A 24,260-nucleotide genomic window follows, 5' to 3' on the forward strand; every position below is an offset into this window, starting at 1 on the left:
TGAGACCGAAGCGACGCGCTACAGGGGGAGTTCCCAACTAAGTGACAAGCGACATGGTGCCTTCAGTCTATTAGCAAGCGTTGCTTGCGAACAACAGATAGGCGACACGATAAACCGCACATTACAACTACAGATCTAGGTGACACGATAAGTCACACGTGTAGCTTTGTCGCTTCTGCGTCGCTCAAACTGGGCCATTTCCTCAATAGCTTGCAACATGTTGCCGTGGTTTGTTGTTCGCGCGTACGCGATGCAATGAGTGTCTTGCTTTAGTGAGACTGCGCACCAAAGCGACAAGCGGCACGCTTGAGGATTTCACCAACCGAACGCTGGCCTGTGCTTCCCGTCATGCCGCTACGATGTGAAATGTTGCTCTTGATTGGCTCGTTTCCAAGCAACATGTGTCGCTTCGGTGTGAAAGTTGCCTTGGACCGAAGGACCCGTGTCGCTTTGGTGTGAAATCCTCGTATCGTTTGTCGCGTGTCGCTTTGGTGTGAAATCCTCGTATCGTTTGTCGCGTGTCGCTTTGGTGTAAAATCTCCTTGAGGAAACTGTGCAGTCAGAGCTTGTGTCCCTACGGTTCGAAAGGCTGCATTGATTTCCGACTGCTCGCTTTCAAGCGACATTTGTGGTTTGTCGCCTCGGTAAGAAATATCTCTTAGGATACTATTTATATTCTAATAACATAGAAAAATAAACTCTAATACACAGTCCAAGACCTGACGTCCGGAATCACACTGCGATGTTTCTTCTTGTGTTACGCATGCTATTTATTTATTAATTTTATTTTACTTTTCTTTCCAAATTAATGCCATTTCGTGACTGCAAATCACTCCACAAATATAACTGTTTCCATCAATTGACTTACCGCCTTTCTAGAGAAACAAATCTACACAATATATTCCAAAAACTAACTAAGCCGCATTACTTTCATAACAAAACTAGCACCTGGGTCGATCGCACTGCCATCTACTTGTCATCGTCTCGGGGAACCAGTTTCTTGGGTCGTTTTCCACACTACGTTATTCAAGGCGCTGTAACAAAACTATCACGATATTACCTATATCACGATAATACCAACCTTTACCCTATATATATATTTAGAAAGTTAAGGGCCTCCATCACGTGACGTCACGAAATCATTCGTTGAATATCTCGGACGAACACCAACCCATGTATAAATTCCACCTTGCATATCGAAAACTATTGTTCAGAGCAAATATTAGAAGGGGATGGACCACAGACCTCGAGGTACCAGACCGGAAACTTGGGTCAACTTGAAACCAAAACTCTTGACGCCTGGGGACACTATCATGGCGGCGAGCGTACTTCATATTTCCACTTGTTACAACTATTTTGAAGGTTGTGAGTCATTGCACCACACAAAATTGCAATTTTGAAATTTAGTAAGAAGGATAGAAGATAACTCTGCATATTCCACTCCACAAGTGAGTACAAATATTATCTTCATAAATAAGAAAACATCAAGAACGTAAAATGCTCATCTCCGCCATATTTCTACCCCCGGGCTATGCGCGAGCGAAGATGCGCGGCTTCAAACAAAAGCGCATCGTCTTCAGTCTGTAATTAGATGTCTGTGGGATGGACACGAGAAAGTAAATGTCGCTCATGCTATCTGGTCGAAAAAGAGAAGTCAGTTGCGACACCCACAATAATAGGTTTGATTCTCAACAGCCTCGTCTGGTAGATGGCGTTGTAAGCATCCTGATCGATGCAATACACTTGGATGGTGAATGTGTGGGTGCCCAGAGGATAAAACTTACAAACAACATCGTTCCGATGCATTGTTAAACAAACATGCAACGCAATTTGCTCTTTCATTAAGTGCAGTTCCATGTTTTAAGCTTTGCTGGACTTTTCATGTGTGCCTTGCTTCAACCATTATTTGTAACTGAAGAGAAAGAGTGCTTTCCGACGTCATGAGTTAAAGCCCACACGGATGTGATTTTTCTAGCTTCACGAACTATACAAATTACCGAATCTCGAGTTTAGAAGAGGAAAGCCACATTACTTTTGAAATTGAAAGAAATTTGTTTCTAGTCTGTGTTCTTTTATAAACACGCATGTAGAAATATATAAAAATTCTTGCACTCATTGTCTAGCAAAACATTTAGGCTACGTTCCACTGATTTCCTCGTTCAGCTCAAATGATGCTCACTGTTGTATGCATAGTGTTGTTAATGTTCATACTATTATTGCTATAATTTATTCTAAGTTTCACGTTAGGTGAAGAAGTGTCACAATGTTCTAATCAGAGCAATCAAATCAAATTTCCAGTTTTCTAACAATTATCTATTATATGTAAGATTAATGGTAATAAAGGATGGAGTCACAAGGGCGAGGAGGGGAAGGAGAGTTCAACCTTCACCCGAATCACCCTCGTAATAATAAATCATGAAAACTTAGCAGTCTTAAGTTCGCAAAGCCATCCCTAGTCTTTGCCATATATTGTGGATGGTGCAACCTTCGTCAAATCTCCTATCCCTATTTTCTTTACGAGAACACGCCCCTGACCCATCACCAAATTGTTGCCTCATTGAATTTGTTTAATTTTGTTGAACAGACTTAGTATTTACTTTGTTTTGAACGTGAAAGAAACTTAAGATCCATAAGGAAAGAACTTGACATGCAGGCTTTTTTAAACATTTATGGTAACATGAACAGCATAATGTCGATCACATAAAAACAGAAAATGAACTTCGATGTAGATGTTTTATTCTCCACCCCAAACTGTTTTTGTCTTAACTAAAATAAGTACTTGCTCTAATATTTCTGTGCCCGGGGCGCACCATCTCTCGTGAGAATGTGAGTGGTGGTGTTTCTTTCTTTCTTTCTTCCTTTTTTTGCATCCTTTAATATTGATTTTCAACTTTCAACAATGGTTAATATCTTTCTTTGTAAATGTTCGTGATCTACGTGACGTTACGGTAGTCTCTTCATGTTACTTTTAAATTTTATTCAAATACAATTAAGACTAGGAGGAGGGGAAGAAACACACAAGTTTCTTCAAGGCCTATCTCCGTAGCCCACCCACGTGTTCGGTGCCAGCGATATTACAAAGACATACCTGAAAACTTTGCTACTGTGGAATTCTTGGCTTTCGGCCAATATTTGGTGCCATGCATGTTACCATCACAGCATGTTCAATTGGCCACGAAAAAAGAGGGAGAGTTTGCCTTACGCAAACATTCATAAAATCTAATAAGAATTTCTAGTTTCGATTAGGATCTCAGAATTCAATGATGCAAGTCCATATATTTGTGAAGTCCTATTCAGGGGCAGAGTATATATACCCTTTCGAAAATTCCGTTGAGTTCTATGAAATCAATAACTAACTATCCATGTTTTATGTAACAAAATTTGTCGCATTGTAATCAGGGGATCCCGGGTTCCATACCCTGTGGTTAAGGCCCCATCTTAAACCAGGGTTGTTAAAGGTCCAGGAATCTTAAATAAATTCAATTCCGGTCCAGGAGGGAAAATCAGTAAACTTAAATGGGTTCTGGACCCTAAAGAAAATTTTTATCTTTCTGTAAAGTTTTTCAATTCGGTCCAGGAATCTTTTTTCCGGATCAATTTAAATACCGTCCAGGAACATTTTTTTCAATGAAACAATACGCAACTTGGACCGAATTTAAATTGTGCTAGAAAAAAGGTTCCGGTCCTGTTGAGAAACCCAATAGAACCCATTAGAATCAGCTTTAGTCCCGATTAACCAGCCTATCTGTGCAAACAGTGGACAAAGGCAAAACTTGAGCTTGAACAATTCATACATCGCACAAATATCAGTAGTCCCAAAGCGTCGTGGCCACAAGGCACGTCCAGAAGTCCACAGACGCACAAAATTCGCAGACTGAGTGATTGCCAAAGCACGCTACGATGCCAGGAGGGGCCCTGGGTTTTCAATCCCGGCCTGGGCATGGTTGATCTTTGTGAGTGTCTCTTCATCAATCACGGATTCTCATCTTTGCGATTAAGCGCAACTGGCAGACAAGACAAGTAGAATAAACCAAATCAATTGATCAACCAAGCGAACAAAATTCGCCTGCTAGCGACCTGCACGAATGATAACATCACAAGCAGAATACCTCACATCACAGAGCAAGGTTTCTAACTGTACAGGTCAACACCAGGGATATAAGGGGTGACCCTTTTTCAAGACACCCAAATGTCAACTTCACTTCCCCGTAGTACAGTGGGATACACAAGTAGTCTATTACTCGCCATGATTTTCTCTCTTGCACCCTATGTATTTTAAGCAATATATTTTTAAGTATGTTGTTGCAGAGGTTGTCAACAGCTTGTTTGGCATTTTGTTTCAATTCTCGAAGCTCTCATCGGGTAAAACAAAGTGCATGAACATGGTGACGGACAATTTGTTTGGTAATACTTATGCATCCCACTGTACATCCTGGACTATATTTAGCAGACTAATGAGGCGCCTGGATAACTAGGATAAAGCTCTGTAGGACTTCGTGTTGTATCGTCCGCATATGCTTATGATTGTCCCTTCATCCATGTCATTATATCACCATTCATCCCCATCGTTGCAATTAGCCAAAAATGGTGGCAGGAATGTGACGAAAAAATAACCTAATTCAATCAGTCAATCAAACCTGTCAGCAACAGATAGCAACACACATAGTCTGCGTTATATGCGACCATCAACGCAAGTGCGCATGCGCTAACTGGACGAGTCCATAGTAGCATAATAGGGGTGACGCGTGCAAGCGGAACGCCAGGAAGCAGTTTTCTCTTAATCATCTTCTATTTCATAATGGTTTTGTTACGAGGTGTAATAACCATTACATAGGACGTGCACATAAACGCAAGCAATAATAAACATCAGAAAGCATACAATAGAGACACTGATCTGAAACTTACAGTGTAGTTACGTGCATGTTCTACCTACTTCCCCTTGCGCATTTTGACTCGTAATATAAACCAGAGACATGCGTTTCAAAATTAATGGCGCTTTATAAACAACACTAAATATAATGGTTCAATTTTGAATTGATTCGTCGCTCGTCTTTTTTTAAAGAAAAAAAATTGGAGGGGTATGATTTCATTCATGTATTTGTAGATTAAAAGTAAGATTTTATTTTTATCTAATTTAGTAATGAAGATCATGTTACCATTAATTTGCTTTTGCAGACCTTTGTACAATCATCAATATCTTGCAAAAGGTAAAGCCTAGACGCTTGAAACAATAATATGAAAACAATGTACCAAATATAGTCATCTAGTGTGGCAAGTAGAAGTCTCTTCTCAAGGATGTAGTAATAAAATAATAGTTATTTATTGATAGTTTTGATAATAATTACTCTAATACTACTTATCGCTACTTAATTTTATATCAGTAGCCTACTTCGATAGATTTAAAGAAACTTTTCTTTCTCTTTCAGTGGAATGAAGAACAACAGGAGTAGAGGTAAGAAAATATCATGTATTTTTTATAAAACAAACAAAAAAGGGTAGAACGGTAGACACTGCATTAAATTTGTTCTCCACATTTACAACAACTAACTTTTCCTGTTGAACTTGAATCTTTTTACATTTGATTGTGATATGTTACCGTGTGAAATGAAATAATTATAAACTAGGATAATTTCGATCCAGACAAATTCTATGGTCATCCCCGTGGGGAGGAAATAAAAAGTTTCTGTATTTTTCAATCACGATTTTATTTATATATTACTCAGATTACTCTGAAAATGATGATATTCAACTTCCAAGTCACCAAGCAGTGCACTTTGGGAAGAAACAGTTGGAATACGCATGATAAAGTCCGGCAAACAGAAAAAAAACAACATTTCTACATACAAGACAAGGACGTATTTAGGGGGGTCCGGAAGCAAAAATGAAGCAAGTCGCCAGTATTCTTCAGTATCATTAGCATATTATCATAGATGCCTACTAAAATTTGATTGAGATTTGATTTAGGGACTGAAACATGCATGCATATTTAATGTTTTATTTATTTTCAACGTCGCACCCCCTAAATTTCATTCCGCACCCCGTCAGCTCCCCCAGATGATTAATCCTGGCGCCGCCGCTGCTGTACGGCTTCGGAAAAGATAAAGAGTACACATTCCTCATATGATCACGATAATAATGCCTTCAATCACTTCAGCAAAGAAAGACCATAAGCACAATACTTTAACGGCATGTTTTCAACGCAGGATGTGATCTGTTTGCCGAAAATATGGCGGCGGGTGTGATTTCGCGCAATGAATTCTGGGGGAAGTTGTTCGCTGAATTTCATCTATCGAAGTTGAAGGAACTAAAAAAAACCTATAAAAAGACCCAAAAAATATCAAAAAAAGGACCTAAAACGTAAAAAAGGACGTATAAATGTGATCCAAATTAATTAATAACTTCATTTTAATTACATATTTAATGAATAAAAAAAATACAAAATTCTGGTGGTATGGAACACACAGTGCGAAAAAACTGAAAGGTTCAAAACATCAGAAAGTTGCCATTTACAGCGCGACCTTCCAGAAAAGTTACGGTTAACGGACCTTGTACCGTACCTGCTTCAGTCGTCCAAAAATGTTTTTTCTCTCGTTTCAGGGAAGGTTCAAATATATTTCTTTCTTTCTTTTTATTTCTTTACTACAGAAAGGATGTTTAAGAGGTGTTGAACTGATGATGATTCGAATTGAGAATGGGCATTAAAACGTAGTCGAAAGAAGGTGAAGTTACAAAAAAAAGCCGTTAAGACCTAAAAAAAGGCTAAAAAATTACCAATAAGCCAAAAAACGCCGAAAAAGGCAAAAAAGTACAAATAAAACCCTACTTTTTCTGGCCTACAATGACCCAAAATGAACATATATTATGTTGGGCCTCGTCTTCGGACACTAGGGGGAAAAAATGGATTTTTCCTCAACTTCCGAGCCCTACTTATCACCATTCATCCTCAGCGTTCAGCGTCGCGATTAGTCAAAAGTGGAACCAATGCGACGTAAAATAACTAAACGCACTGCCATGAAAATAGACGGCTGGGCTGAATTGCGCTGATGCCACATATGAGAAAAGCAAAGCGATAGTGGGACAAAGTCACTGTGTGACAACGTCAACAGGGTTGCGTTGCCTAGTTGGAGCGTCAGACCGACCTCTCTCCGGGGCACTTTTGGGTTATCCCTGACCTTTCGAGCAAATACTGTCAGTTTGTATCACATGGATTACAAAAAACAACTCTACAACGAGATCTTTCATTCTCTTAAACCACCGAATACACGGGATTGTGATCAGACATGGCAACAGCGCGAACTTGTGTCACCCGCCTAATTTCATGGCAGTGCGTTTAAATCAATGAATCAAGTTATATTATTGTTGAATTAATTTCATTGTTGGACGAGGTTGAGGTAATCACTGGTGTTAAGGTCAAGGTGGACCTTTGGCTTGAACCAGCATAAGTTTCGAAAATTTCTCTCTTTTAGAAAAACCGCAACGATGTTCCAAAGTCTGGAAAAAAATACATCCGTTTAGAATTCTTTCCAGAACATCTTCATCTTGGTGTGGTTTTCTTTTGCTGTGGTCGTCTTAACTAGATATATAATTTCATGGCACTGTAGAGGAAGCTGGATGGATATGACTAGGGCTCAGATAATTATGCATTTTGCATATTGCATATGCAAATGCATATTTAAGGATTTTTAACGAAAAATGCATATTTCATATGCAGGTGCATATGTTTATGAAAATAAGTTGTTGATGTGCATATTTCTCTCGCCTGAAAGATTCCATTCGTCGATTAGAAAACAAAGGGTTACAACTTCAAACAAGCATCGAAATTATAGAAGACGTTAAAGAGACCCTCGCCTAGGTTGAAGATCCTTTGTACAGTGTGGCCAGAAAGTCCCTTTTCACCCGAACTAAATGCGTGTAACAATGTAAGATGGTAAGATATTTAAGATTTTTACCTCCCATCCTGATCATTGATATGGCAACAGTGCTCCTCACGTGAATTGCCACGTGACTGCCCGCGGAGGGAGACTAAAGTTTGTACGGTGACCAGTTCATTGTTGCGCCTTTCCGTGTTTGATGCAGTGGCGTACGCAAGGGGGGGGTTACCGGGTTTAAACCCCCCCCTTGAGCTTTTGAAATATTATCGAAAATGCTGTAGAAAAAATTAAAAATGGCTAATTTATCACAGTCAAAGATCTGCGACAGTAATAATAATAATAATAGTAATTTGAATTATTATTCCCATGCAGCATGAAGAAAAACACAACATTCCAAACACAATCTAAGCGGCCGCAAAGTTCAATTTTGCAATTTTTTTTGCAAAAAGTCGCGCAGTGACTTTCGCGAGAATTGTGAAAATTCCTTGCTTCGTCCTTATTGCAAACGTTCTTCCCGGTACTGATTTCACATCCCCTTGTGAACTCTCAAGTGATGCTGAGTCTACATCCACATCATTAAAAAATGTTGAAGAGGTGCTTATTGAATCACCTAGAAGTGATAAATGTGTTGGAATGTCTATAAACTTACTTTTGAACGAAAACATAGACTCAGTGGAATTTAGCAACACGTATTCTCGCGCTTCATCATCATCCTGGGCGAGTTCCATAGGTAAAGGTAATGTAAATTCCCCCGTGCATATAGCACCGTGCCATGGTGGGCTCCAAAGATTCTCGATCTCGAACTATTTTGCAGGTGATGTGATCAGCACCATGCTCCGGCAGCCTTCATCACCCAAGGTTGCTCTCAGGCACCGATTGCTATGAGGCTGGGTGCGGAGACAAGGCTAGATAAATTCCAACCAATTCCGGGAATCGAACCCGGATATCCCACGAGGTTGTCAGATTAGACCACCGCGGCTCCTTGAATGAGTTTCATATTTCGATTATTTCAATAAATTTAATATATTTGCTTGTTTTTATGGATTTTCTTCACACTTAAAATGTCTCACTTATCATATACAAATAACGTTGACTAGAAAATTATTTTGAAACAAAAGAAATGTAATTTTGTTCTATTTCTTTCATAAATAGCAGCTGCATTAGTATTAATTATTAGTAGTAATTAAACTAATTAATTAATTAATTATAAAAATATTAATTTATTAATTATTATTATTATTAATTAAAGTATAATAAAACAATGGTAATGTGAATTTGTAGAAAGTTTTCGAAATAACACCCCCCTTTCTGAAATCCTGCGTACGCTACTGGTTTGATGAACAACAATGGCAGATACCAGTGACTTCACTTTTGAGGAGCGCTTAGTGACAAGTGTGTGGGTCCATGAACGGAAGCAGGGAATGTAGGGATGAAATAAGTGGAGGTGTAAATGGACTTTCTGGCCACACTGTATGTACAGAAATTGGATGCAGTATTGAAAAAGAACAGTGGGTATGCAACAATGGTTGCATACAAATGGACAACATGTGGATGATCTGGAACTTGATGTGTCCGACTTTGTTGCGATAAAATACAGTCCCCTGAAAACAGGAGGAGTTTCAAGTTCGAGAATTTGAGACATCATGTTGTTATCAAATGCAATCATGATCTTGATCTATAATGTATTGTGTTTCATTAAACATAGAACCATTAATTGAAAAAAAATCTGTGTAGCGAATGAGCATTCAGAATAATGCATATTCATTGCCTGCCATGCAATCTTTCATAGTTTGTAATATATAGCATTTATAAATTAAACTGGTTTTTAAAGTGCATATTTTACACTTTTTAGCGCATATTTGCATGCATATTTTGCATCGTTTTAGTGCATAACTATCCGATCCCTAGATATGACTGAGTAAACTACGGAAAGTTGCTCGATACATACAGCAATCACCGGTTTCCACTTTGACCTTGAGAAAGAACTTGTAAAAGCAGGTGGGGGAGGGACGATACTCGACTGAAGAGTTTGCTTTCGTCGGGCTTTTGACCATAAACCTTTTCAATCCTTGGCGTTAATAATGGAAGGAATTTTAATGCATTGTTTGGAATCTTTGCACAGACTTTGGGAGTGGAAGAGAGGAAGAAACGCAAAGAAAAGAAAAAAAAACGAACACCTTAAAACTAATTTTGATAGGTGTGTCACTAGCGCCGGTTAATGGGCGACTTGTAGAGGAAACCACGAGTAGACAAAAGACGGGCGCGGACTTTCAACAAAAGCCTGGTAATTTTCTCACTGTGTCATTAGTTTTATGTTCATTCCTAACCGTGGAAGGGTCGCTAGCCTGTAATGGCGTCTGAATGCCACCTTACATAATTAGATTACAGCAGGCTATTGACGTGGTTTCATGAACGCTGCAGCTGTCAACACGAAAGCCAAACGAGTTAATTGTGGGAGGGACGTAGTGGCAGCGCATTCTAATCATGGATGCCGACAGAAAATTTTCCAAAGGGAGCAAAAATCGAAACGTGACCTTCACCACTGAATTTCTCGTGAAATTCTAGCCTGATTTGATATATCATATCTCCCCCTTTCCATTTAAAAGTTTCGAGGTGAATTCAATATGCGCTGCGCTTGACACACACAACTGGGCCTAACATATTTTTATCCTTAACCAATTGTATACAGCACAACTCCTTTACATTTGGTAGGGTTGTAAAGGAACTGTACAGTATATAATGTAATTGTTAAGTTCTAATACCGGAGATGGTAATAAATAAGGTGAATTATTGAAAAATTAAAGGAAGAATCCAATGCTCACTTAGGGCCACCCCCTTTGAAATCAACAAATGAAGAGGCACTTTTCAACCTCACATGTTTTGATTCATTTGAAATTTGGCATACTGAAAGGGCCACTTGAGGTAGGAAAATATGCGAAGTTGGAGATCCATATCTTTTGTATTTCCGAAATTACAGTGTTGCAGACTATGCGATTTTGACCATTCTTTCCATCTTGTTAACTTTAAATTGCAATACTTCGGCACCTATAGAAGTGATTCGGACGGAGTTGGAAAGGTCTTAAAGGGCTCTTACACATGAGATATTGCATGTCTATGTTAAGGTAAAAAGAAAAACATTTGAAGGTGGTGTAAAGAAGACTTCGGTAACCATTTTCTCAAAAACGGGTCTTTTTCAAAAAAATATATTTCATACATACATTATTACTCAATAACTGTACAAAATTTGAAAATGGGACGCCAATGGGATCCGGAGTTATGTTAGAGTAGGTTATGTAATACATGATAATGTACAGTGGGATCCATGAGTATTACCTTGCAAATTGTCCATGATTATTTTCATTAATTTTTCTTTTACATCCTATGTGTTTTTAAGCGATGGAGTTTTGTGTATGTTGGTGCAGAAGTTGTCAACAGCTTGTTTTGAGTTATCTTTTAATTCTTGAAGCTCTTATTGGATTAAATAAAGTACACGAACAACGTGATGGACAATTTGCACGGTAATACTCATGGATCCCACTGTACGTGCGCGTATTTTGACAGACTAATTCCTAATATTCAAAAGTAAAAGTGTAATAGAAATGAAATACAATATTGTTTGAATTATCGTACATGAATCTAATGTTTAAATTCGCAGTTATTATAAATACAGGATGATTCAAAAGTCAGATCCCATAGGTAACTCCGTTATTAGTGTACATAGTGGAAAGGGGGAAAGTTGTTGGAAATAGGTGAGTTTTAATTTAAAGTGCTAGAATTTTCAACGTATCGTGCACCGTTTAGGCTCTCACTGGTACGAGCCTCATTGGTAGCCGAAAATGCCACATGCTAGGCAATGAATAGTGCATGGCATCGCAATACCATACAGTACAGGGTAAATTAAGAATTGATGACGATAATTACAGGCAAAATGAACAAGTATTAAAAACATGAACATGTGACGCGCACGCCCCTCCTTTCCCCAGACCTCTAGAAAGAGCTAAAAATGCACAAATGAGAATCAGGTTGCAATACATTAGTAGCTAGCTACTTCACACTGTGCCACTGCGCGTGTCACATTCACATTTTTGCACTTTATTATAAACATTTGTTTATGCAACATCCGCGTAACTGGAGCCGCTAGCTATGTAATGAAATATGGTCGTACAATTTAAATGAGCATGTACCTTGATAAAAGAAGTGTTGGAAATGATGTCCTCCTGCAACCACACATTTACGACATATTTATAGGAAATTTTTACTCTTTTGAAATTGCTTCAATTTCTCTTTCTTTCAATTCTAATGTATTGCTTCAGGTTTAAAAGCTTGGTAGCCGCCAGTGGCGTAGCATGGACATTTCGGGTGGTAACGCCAAGTCCGAAGGAAGGGTCGGCCCTTTCTTGCTTAATAATTTACTTATGGTATTAGTCGCCACAGGTATTGTTTATTTGCCTAAAGTCAGCTGGGTTTTCAATAAAACATCATCCATGCATGTTTTAGCTAGAAAATGAGATGCCTCACTATGCCACAAATGTTTTGAAATTTGGTGTTTTATACCTTTTTTTATATCTTTCTGCATGACGCAAGTCATTAAAAACCTACCTGAATCACAAGCGCCTCTGCACAACAGTAGACGTTATTGTTGTGGATGATCCAACTACTGATTGATTTGGTTTATTTTATTTCGCTTTTCTACCACTTTTGATTAATTGCGAATATGAATATGAGTGATGATATTGATGAAGGGACACTGACAAAGAATATCCGTGCTCACGCCGGGATTCGAACCAGGGACCTCTGTCGTCTTGGCGCACTGTGCAAAGCAGAGTGGATGATCCAAATATCGTACACTCTACTGACGTAACAGTGCCGATTAGTAATTCGGACCACTGTTTATTACATCTTGAGAATGCTGATAAACATTTTAAAATAATTTTCTCCAGAGACCATTCGATGTTAAGAGTTTTCAAATGAATGCTAAACATTTCCATTAACACAATATTAAGTAGTTAGATAATAACGAAAAAATACAATAAAAAAATTAATAGTTTTGCGGGTTAAGTGGTAGAGCAGCCACAGGCTGAATTTCTACCACGAGGACTTCACCAACTTACTTGACAAAAACTGTGTTGATCTTTTAGTTTCTAATGCACATCGCTGTTCGTGCGATAAATCATACAATGCAGTGGCCATTAAGAAGCAGTATATTTGAGATTGGTAAAGTTACGTCAGTCAATATTGCGTATTGTAGCATCACATAGCACGAGTTGCATGAGCGCGAAGAACCGGGTAGGAATTCTACCGCTGTCGTCTGCTTCGGAAGGCAGGAAGGGTCACATCATGGGTCACATGAACCAATCACGGTAGACCTCTCTGCTCCGTACGCTGGCGTAAGAGAGAGCATTTACGCGCGTGCTGTAGAAATCGAAGCTTTCCCTCCAGAAAGGCAGCCAGGAATATAGGAGTCCTGTACAGTCGGAGAAATAATTACCTGGGCCACGGGACCTAGAATTTCGTAACGTCTTAAAGCCTGTTGTTTATGCAACCCAAATAACAAATTATTCGCTTAAGTTTGTCTGGTGGATCTGAGTTCTCGGGAAGGATTGAGCATTGATAGCATGAGTCACATGACTCATGCCCCAGTAACAACAAACAACAGCTGGGTGCTACGTGGCCTCAAGAACAACATTTCAGCAACTGGTTTCTTAACAAGATCTACTCGTAAGGAAATATTTTTCGAGTGATACTAGTCATTGTCAAGAAGGTTCACTGAAATGATGGTTCTCATCACAGGCCACATCCCCCACGCTAATTATTTAAGTCCATTTTATGCACTGGACCTACAGATTAAAGTGGGATCCGAACCAAATGTTCCTCTATCTGGTATTGAATTCGGAAGCCTTTGATTACATGTCGAAGACGTTACCACTACGCCATCGGAGAGGCAATGGAACGCCTTGAGAAAGAGACGAGTGAAACCATATTTGGCGTAAATTTTAAAAATAAGACAATATTTTGTGGTCACAGTTTCGAACCGTGGGAGAGGCATATATATTTTTTGTCTCATCGTCCATTTCACGAGTTTATAATTCTTCCTCAGCAACACGATTAATACGAGTGGTAGAAGATAAACGAAGTAAAATAACTGAAACAGAAATAAAAGGAAAAAGCAAAACAAATTTTATCCATAATATTCTGTAGTCACTTCAGTCGTATTCACGGAATGCTACCTTTAGAGAGAGCCGTGGTCTCTAACTTGTCTTTTCCCCTTCCTTTGTGCTCTCGATTCCCTCTGTCACGATTGATCTAAAAATAATTAATGCGACGTTAATTAAACAACCCAAACAACGAAACAATGCACAATCAACTGCCCAACATTCCAATTTTTTTCGAATCGGAAAACAATTGAGATGCTGTAAAATGAAGCAAGCAAGAAGCAGTAATAAACTGGGAATTTGGTACGGTATAGAATTAAATCGGTGAAGATGTTCCATTTTATTGGATTTTTGTTATTTAGTGTCGCTATTCTTTCACTTTTGGCAAATAGCGACGATGAAGATGAGTAATGAGTGATAATATGATGACATTGATTAACGGACACTCACAAAGAACACCCATGGCCAAGCCGAGATTCGAACCAGGGACCCATGCTGTCGTAGCGCGCTGTGCTAACCACTCCGCCACGGAGGTTGGTTAGGAGTGGACATTATACCATATTTTGTGTGCGCAATTGGGATCAATCAATGGAATGACTAGGCATACTATATTATTAATACATTCATATCATAATATCACGTCATATTATTCGGCACGAAGTAACATCAGAGACATTCAATCTTGCATTATTGCCTTTCAACTAATTCTTCGACTTCAGGTTAATCACATCAATAAGATATATTATGAAACAAATGATAATGAATGTGGGATATTGACAGTTATTTCGAATTACCTGACACAAGCAACGTTAAGCAGACTCGGTGGGTAAGCTCATTAAGAGGTCGACATTCGATCTCGTCAACAAAGTTCCCGGATTTGAGTACCGTCCTTGTCACAGGTGTTTGAGTATTTCGTCATTAATTTCATGTAATGGTCACTCGTCCGCGACTAGGAAGAAAAGTAATTACGTAACAAAACTAATAAAAATAAACATGATCGAAGAATACTTATTTCATCTCTCACGAAATCTCCTACAAAACCGGGATATATGAAATATATGTATCTTCACATACTTTTTCGATTTCTATATTTAACTAGCCGAGACCGAGAACGGGAGAGCAATTTACAATTCGAGAAACCGAGAGACGGAGACACTGTCAAGTCTTGTTTGTTTCTTGACATCTCCCTAATTGAGTTGTTGTTCTGTTCGTTATTGGCTTTGTATTGGCAATTGTCATTATTCTTCCCCTGTAGGTAAACCATAACGACGATTTATGATGAAATAAAGCAGATAAAAGGGCAAGAACAAGAAAGTCATGCCTGCCTGGGACTTCAACCTAGAACCTTACGTAATGAGATTTGAAATTCTGGAGAAGGCATCCGTATTTCGCTTGGCTTTCTCAACTTCTGTTATTTTATCATGAACGTATAATTAAAATGGATCTGAGAAAATACGTTGCGATCCATAATTGTGTTGGTTAGATGCTATAAATGTGAACTCCAACATGGAATAAATTATTCCCTTTTGTATGTGGTTGAACATGAAATTTTCTTACACTGTGACAATTTCTTCTTTAGTTTTTCTGCACACATAAACTAATCTGGACTGGACCTTCAGTTTAAAATGGCATACGAACTACTACGTGCATCCATCTTGCATCGAACCCGGGATCCCTTGATTATAAGGTGACGACGTTATCATTACGCCATCGAGGAGGCCCCGTGAGAAAATATTATTCACTCGATCTATACAATAATTTATTTAAAAATTTATATTTTCGTTTTCTTCTTTCTTTTTTGTTAACTACTCTTCTACGACTCTTTTTTTGTCTTGGAATTTCTTCTTGTTTCAGGAAAAAATAATACATGCAGGCTGTATACCCCCCCCCCCCCCGTGCAAATAGATAGAAAGCTCACTCTCGAGAACTAATTTATAAATAACGTAACCATTAGGAAACAATTCGAAAGTTAACTGATATAACTGCAGATGAAACAATACTTACAGACGCTAACGAAATATCTATTCTTGTATAAGCTCACAGGCAACAGGTATCTGGTGAGTCAATCACTCTTGCTAACTATGAGCGAAGGTCACTGAACCAAAGGGTGGCAAACAGGCGTCTGCTCTACGAAACTAGGGTTAGCAGACGAGGCCCGTGTTCGTGTTATCAATGACGTACGAAATAAGGAGGAACACAGCTTTCATATCAAACTAGACGTGTGTTTTGCTTTCTCGTCGTGGCCTTGAAGGCCTACGTAAAGCTTCTCTGCAAGAAAGATATCTTACCATTGAGGGGAGGAAAAGTGTGTGTGTGTGTGTGTGTGTGTCGAGGTCCTTCAACTTTCGTATTCTTGTTCATTTCAGAACGCGTGCTGTATCGTCGATTTAATCCAATCTAGCCATTGTAGGTTTTAGGTTCTGTTTCTGTTCGGTAATTTCACATTGTCTTCCTGCTTATGTTATTCGCGACGAAGCTTCTGGTTTCGATAATCTGGACAATAACGGGATTGTGTTGGTTGATTTGGTGTCTTAAGTCCACTTTATGCACAGTAAGACTAATCGGGAATGCACTTACAGTTTAAAGTGGTATCCGAACCTCTATGTGCCTACACATTACTTTGCTACTAGATATTTGCATGCTAAGATGTAGGAAGTGCTACATTTTCAGTGTGTGGAATTGAGATTTATTTCTGATACGAATAATCCGAGAATGGAGTAGTGAGAAAAGTATCACCTCACATGTTTGAATTATAGCCCCCCCCCCCCCCCCACACACACACAGTATATCGGCCGTGGTTTTTATAACGATATATAACATGGATGAATTGTGTCAAGAAAAACTGGAGCCTATTCACATCCCTACGGAACTTGGAAGAAAGTCCACGTAGAAATTAGAAAGTTCTGTTCCGACAAAATCGGGACGTATAGTAAATGAAAAAGCAAAGTGCTACCTTGTGCTTTGCACCAAGCCATGAAGGCGTGTAGGTGGTGCGGAGTTAGGGTCCCACACTTTCTTGTTACGGCCGAAGGTGGGGATAATGTGATCAGCACCACGCCCCTGGCCGCCTTTACCCCCCCCCCCCTAAGTTCCTACAGGTACCCACTCTATACGACGCTGGGTTGGCGCCGGAGCCACTTGAACAGGTGGACAAAATTCCAATTCTCCAGTCGGGGATTGAGCTCAGATCTCTTGCATGGTAATCAAACTCCCTAACGACCGAGCTACCGCGGCACATATAGTATAGTAGCCTTTGTAATTAAGGCAAGAATTATTTTAGCGTTTCCTTCAACGGTTTTAGGAGAATCATTTTCGGACATAGACTATAACTCTTGTCGGTTCTGCGACCTGGCTTGAGAAAAGGCGATTTTATGACGAACAACATTCCACCTGACGAGTCACGTGACTTTCCTACATTTCCTGTGTCTGTTGGCTATTGCATGAAAGACGAGTTGCTCCTTGAGACAGACAGAATCACCCGATCACCTAAAGGTGCAATGTGTGTTGCCTACCTTTCCGGCATTATTTACTGCCATTAAAGTCTTATGGGGAAGAACTTTTTTCCACCACTGTACGCCGAACCTGCTTGGCGTCCGGCCGGGAAAGGCATTGAAAAGAGATGCTAGAACGAGTGTTGAGCATTATAATGCCATGAAGCTCAAACATATGAAATTAGTCACGTTTTACTTTTTAATCACAGCATTAAAAAGCATTTTTGAAATTTTAAATCTGGGAACGCCGGGCGTACTATAACGCTACGCCACTGGTAGCCGCCACCTCAGGTATCATGCTAATGTCCGTTTCTTGTATATGGTGCCAGAGGTTTTTTTTAGGAGAATGTTCCAATCGTGCTCCAACGTCGTCTAGTTTCTCGGTAAGCATGTGGCGTTTTACCCTTCACTTCTTATCAAGAACAAACCCTGTTCCCCTAAATGTGTTTATAAGTATCCGAACACTCTCTCTGTGTGGAACGGGAACATCTACGAATTCTGTTGCAAAATGCATTCTAACTTCCCTACAAGAATTCGTAATGACGTAAGAGTCGTAGATAAAAATTCGTTGTTTTAAATTGTACGGCTAGCGTGTCATTATTAGATTGCAGAAAAGCACCAGTAATACGTAAAGTAGAAGGCTTGTTAACCCCATAACACTTCACAAACACGTGCAAACTCGACACCAGCTTTCTGGATACTTAAGTACTGACACGTCCAGTGCCAAGGTCAGCGTACAGCTGTGGGTCTAAATGCCGGCAGATGCGCTCTTACTTCCTGGCAAGCTAGCCGCCGCTCCACGGCCACCTCAGCTGTGAAAGACACTGTACTTTATTTTAATTTCTGGCGACTAAGAAATGACAACATTCAAACCCACTTAATCCAACTGTAACACACTACGGACTAAACCTGTATCATGAAGTAAAATTTGGTGGACGGAAATAAATAAGTCTCGAGACTGATGTAACAGTGTATTTGTTTTCGATTTCTGCAGCTCTTGTGTAAACGCTTTGTGTTTGAACTTCTTATAAACAATGACTCACTTTTCACGATCATGAGTCTTCAAAATATTATTGTTAGGTTTAATTATTTGGTTTGCAATAACAAATTTCTTCGCTCTGCAAATGCATACTAAAAGAGAACAAAATAATAATAAAAAATATGTAAGAATACTAAATCTCAAGTTATTCCGGGAGACTCCGGCCATTCCGGGAAGGATGGCAACGCCCGCTTTCGACGAAAGCATTTTCCTTGACATTTTCTTAGCATTTCCGTTACGATTGAATTCTGCCGTAAAGAAATTTTACAGCATTTTGATGCTACACCATATTCCATGACATATTTTCCAAAGTTGATAACTAGGGAGCGGATTTATATGCACTAAAAAAAGCCAAAATATGCATGCAAATATGCACTAAAAATCTTCAAAACAACCTATTTTAAGGTTCTGTACGCCTTACACGGGAGGTAAATGTATCAGTAACTTACTGAACGCAATTATAGAAATGGAAGTGTAATAAATTGCGCTATTTATGATCCCCCAAAATTACTAATTTACAAATGTTTTGAGTTTCATGAAACAAAGTGATTATATTACACGCATTTCTTTGTCTGGAGGCTCACTCTAAAAACTTGCAATTATAATAATATACGTGTCTTGTTGGAAACACTGTGCTCATTTCGTTGCATTAATCAATATCTTATTCATTTACATTGGCTTTTCAATACACTAGACGTTATTTATCGATGTTTTCAGGTAGTAGACTCTTGCGATTGTCAGAAAGTAAGTCTTTGTATTTTGAAAATTTCTTTCCATTTCACAAGATGCCACTGGATAGTATTTGTTAGTTTTCCGTTCCGATCCTGACTTCGGGAAATTAATTCCAGATTTTTCGGGATCCCGAGCAGTCGGGAAACACCGAAAGGTCATTTTAAAAAGTCGTTAATTCTCGATGTTTTCTGCATTGTAAATGTCTGGAACTTTTCGGAAATTGTTAGTTTTTGTACCAGAAATACAAAAACAATCACTTAAAGTGAAAATGACGTGTAGAAATCGAGATTTCCAGAGCTTCGGTAAATTAAGTCGGGAAAATTGTGAATTTTTCCCGTCCAGAGTCAAAAAAATTCTGTCCCGCACACCCCTAAATATATCAATAAGTGCACAAATACCACGGACGCTATCTCAGTTTCTATGGGACTGCCCATCTTTATCCTTCCAATTATTTTAATAGTAAAATTAGCACTTCAAATCACTACTACTTTCCTGAAGAAAATGGCCCAAAAATCAATTTTAATCCTCACCAATATGTTGTTTGAATATTTAGCTGCAATACATTGACAGATATAATCGCAAAAAGTTATTGTATTTCTTATTATGTCTAATTTAAGAATAAAATACGCTCATAGTGCATATCTTCATCATCTGGCTATAATTCCCTAGTTTCTACTGTCTCCTTATTTTCTACACAAATAACAGGATGATATTTCACTAGGTTATACAGCAGCATTGTTCGCAAAAATTTACATAAGGTTATACAAATCACAGTGTCCAGACCTACGCAGTCAACAAATGTTTTCAGTTACCAAAAAAGAAAGCTCTGCTTGAGCATGGTAAATTTGCATTTAGGCAAATTTCCATCTGAAAGGTCATTGGTTGACGAAAGGATGAGTTTTCTTTATCTTCGGAACCAGACCACCTGCAACACTATGAGCAGTGCTGCCACATGAAGGGAAATTTCATCTTTGCAGGGAAATTCTTACAGAATTTTTAGCCAAAACGGAAAAGGGAATTTCGATGAAAAATATCACAATTTAAGGGAAATTTTAAGACATCTGACTAAAATATTGCAGTTTAGTTTACAGTTGCATATCCACATTATTTTATTTATTTTCTGTTCTTTCTTATTGCTGGTCCTTTGAATCTATTTATATTTTTGTTAAGTTTATTGTACGTTGCTTTTCTGCATCTTCGGATAATAGTAACGATGAACATGAACGATTTCATGGATTCCTTTCCACGACTTAAACCTGTCATCTGGCCAGGAAGCAATGAAGCTGACATGTGAAAAAAATTGTTGAACATTTTTATTCATACGAACATTGTCCAAGGGAAATACTACTACTACTAATATCACCACCACCAATAATAATAATTATTATTATTACTGCTACTGGTTCTGCTGCCATTTATTATTATTATTATAGATGAAGGGAAAAAGTGGTTTAAAATGGGAAATTTTGACCCTTGGAATGAGAAATTGTCCCTCAGATTGTGACAACACTGACTATGAGATGAGTTTGGAATGTTCTTGACCCAACTAGTGCCCACGACCAGACAGAAGTAGGCTATTTTTTTAATGCTGATTCAAAGAACGGGAGAAATGAAGCAGACAAACTTGAAATGAACAATTACATGAAAATTACTCCCAATATATGCAAATTATATGCACATTAACCTAAAATGTGCATTTACAGTATATGCACTATAAAACTTTACCAGATTAATCCACCTCGAGTGAAATGGATAAATCCGTTGGGAGCATATGAATTTTTCTTAAGGAAAAAAAACGAAAATATGCAAAAATTCGCCCCCTACTGACAACTATTCAACAAAGAGAAAAAAAGGTTTCCTAAGAAACAGCTTTGGGTGTATATCAATGGCGATGCTTAAATACGTATTTTTATAGTGCAACCATGTACACATATGGAAGAATACATTAGTTGTTTCAGTAGTAAACATTGGGAAATGGCTCATGGACAGAAATATTTAAATGTAGGTGAGGACGATGGTTAATTAATGTTACAAAATAATGTGAAGTTTCAGATTGTTTACATGATATCTTACTAATTAAATAACCATTTTATTTTTTTTAATTGCATCTCTTCCATTTACTATTTATTAAATAAAAACCACGTAACTCTGTATGTGGAATGTTCTCTGCATGTACGTGAAATGCTTTCATGCAAATCTGCTGTAAAAAACGATACAAAATTTTTGGAAGCATTTACGTAATATTTATATTAGCAAAAATGTTAAAGGAAATGCTTCAGTCTCAAGCAGGTCTCAGGTTTATGGTTGTTTTGTTGGCTATACACGAAGGCCACGATGAAACAAAGTTGACAAAAATACAATGGGAACGATCATGTAAACTTATGCATAACAAAAATTGTTACTATAGGATTTGTCATTTCTTTCAGGTCTCCGGGCCCTTTGCTTGCATAATGAGGAGGAACAGCCTGGAGAGAACACCACAGAAGTTGCGAACAAGAACATGGGAGCAACTGCAGACATGAGGAACAGAAACAGAGTCTGGGCTTGGTTGAGAAGACCTGTCCCAAGCCAGTTGGGCACGCACACTCCAACACCAGCAGAGAACCATTACACGGTGGAAGAAACTTACACGAGTGTAGGAAATGGTGACGAGGCACTTTATGCAGAACTAGACAGAAGAGATGACCCTGCGTACCAGAACACGGCGTATCATGGATCTGATGTGGATCCAGATCCCGATGCCTCGTCACCAAGTAGTGCTTACTATTCTGACCTATCTACTGAACGCTGTGAAGTGACACGTGCATTGGGTTTTGAAACCGACAGAACATACGAATCGGTTGATCACTGGGAAACGAATCAGATCAACCTTGATCAAAGTAATGTGCCTTCTGTTGTCATGAGGAAACCACCACTGCATCTAGGTGCCATACGGAAACACCCACCAGTTACAGTTCCATCGGACTACGTGTAATACACGATTGGCGTGAATGGTATCTGTATGTTTTGCCTGTCGGTTTGACATTAGTTTATAAGTGCAATTGTACATATTTATTACACAAAGAAGTGCTTTTTTCCTGCAACTCCTGATGGGAGAGGAAAACACATTTACGAGGTTTTATCAATAGTTTACATTCTTTTTGTTTTCACCATGCAAGTTTCAAAATCAAATCATTTCTTACAGATTTGACACGATTGTTTTTGTATGTGACTATCGCCATGACAAAGTGAACTAGTCATCCAATTCAATAGAAATTCTGGTAAAATTCATGTTTTAGATTCATGTTGTAAAATTCCTTCTCCAGTGTAAATAACTGAATACACCAATAAAAATATTTGGTTATATAGTCATTAATTCTTTGCTGATGATGGGGAAATTACTGAATTACTGTGGCACAGCAGAGTAGATAAAACACAGCTAAAGCATCACATCACACCATCTCCATCTTCCATGTCTGGTTGAAAATACGTGGGATGGAAATTTAATAGTGACAACACTGTTGTATATATGCCATGAAACGGAACCGGTGTTTCTCACTTACACCAGATGCTCTACCAGCCCCTGTGACTTTGATTTGATCCCTACGATGTAGCTTCCGAACTGTTCCAGAGATTCATCAGGTAATAGACTGCTCCATTCAAACCATCAAGAGAACAGGCACCGCTACAGAAATACTACGACTTCCACGTCACTGGCAACGATTGTACACAATGCTGGTGACTACATCGAAGGACTGTTAAAGTTTCACACAGGTATCAAATAGTTGCCACTATGTTATTTCCAACCCACTGAGTAGTCAACGACCCATAATGTTTTGCATTTAACAAGAATGGCAAACACTGACAATGTTTCTCTGGTCGAGTTTTAGGTACTGAACTGATATCTTTCTGTAAAAGTGAAAGATTCAAGATGGCTGCCTGTTTGAAATCAGTGGTAGTCTCAAAATGCAACTACATTTTTTTTTATTTTGTGTCTGTGTACAGTGTTCATCAATAGTTTCAGGACATCAAATACTAGGCAACTCAAATTACACAAGGTGCTGGCGAGTTGTTTTTAGACTTTGCATGATTTCAGGGTTGCCATGTGTACAATGTATGTGTGAAATAAAATACAATAATAGGTCGATATTATAAGTTTAAATAGAAGGAGTTTTATATCGCAGATTACAAAATACTTTGCAAAGAGTAATGGAGATTAAACTTTTTAATATCATCTTTTCTCATTGGTTATAAACACATAGCTCCTTATTCTACTCAACTTCCTTCTTTTCATTTGCTCTGTCCAAAACAGCATACTCCACAATTTGTGAAGAGAATTTTGTCTATTTAATTAAATTCATATTCATAATTTTATACAGGGTGTTTCTAAAGTTAGTTTCCAACGTGAAGGAGGTGATTCTTCAAATGAAAATAAACACAGAAGTTCATGTGATGAAATGCCAAAAAATGTACCCATTCGGATTTATTGATGTGGGTAAAAGTGCGAAAATTATGTTTACAAGGAAATAGTGGCACAACGGCCAACCATATGACCGCGGCGAAGGGCGTTCCACAAAGAAATGCGGCATGCTCTATTCAAAAAAGCACATGGCAGATGTGTGAAGTTGATGTGCAAGGGATTCCCCAAAAAAGCGAATGGGTCTGTTGAAGTCATAGGGGTAGGGAAGGGTTTAGCAAGATGTGTTATCCACGGAAAGTGATATGTGGAGACTGACAACCAAGAAGAAAGCGAATATCCGTAGCGGACATCACAATTACGTAGAAAAACAAAGATGATAGTGGTGCTGCACAAGGTTCCATATGTGTCGACATGTTCAGTGTGTGCAGAGTGGAGGTGCCGAGGGAACAACATCACAGACGATTTTCAAACTGTCTGCCATTAACTTCCACACAGATGACAACGCCGAATCAACGATTGTCTAGTGCGAGCAAACAACTCCGCGGTGTCTGCTTTCGTCACTGCGGCGACATTAAT

At 38.6% G+C, this 24,260-nt stretch overlaps 1 protein-coding gene across 1 annotated transcript in view; it reads left to right on the top strand.

The window, feature by feature from the left end:
• The window catches only part of LOC145991714 (uncharacterized), a 49,879-nt gene extending 27,243 nt beyond the window's left edge, over positions 1-22,636 (top strand). The window contains exons 4-5 of the mRNA XM_083127772.1: positions 5,427-5,452; positions 21,712-22,636. Of these exons, the coding sequence (XP_082983898.1) occupies positions 5,427-5,452; positions 21,712-22,259 (574 nt within the window). The 3' untranslated portion in view covers positions 22,260-22,636. The remainder of the gene's footprint in view (positions 1-5,426; positions 5,453-21,711) is intronic.
• The last annotated feature ends 1,624 nt before the right edge of the window (positions 22,637-24,260 follow it).

The sequence above is a fragment of the Lepisma saccharinum genome, chromosome 8, assembly GCF_977018435.1.
Source record: "Lepisma saccharinum chromosome 8, izLepSacc3.1, whole genome shotgun sequence".
NCBI classification, from domain to species: domain Eukaryota; kingdom Metazoa; phylum Arthropoda; class Insecta; order Zygentoma; family Lepismatidae; genus Lepisma; species Lepisma saccharinum.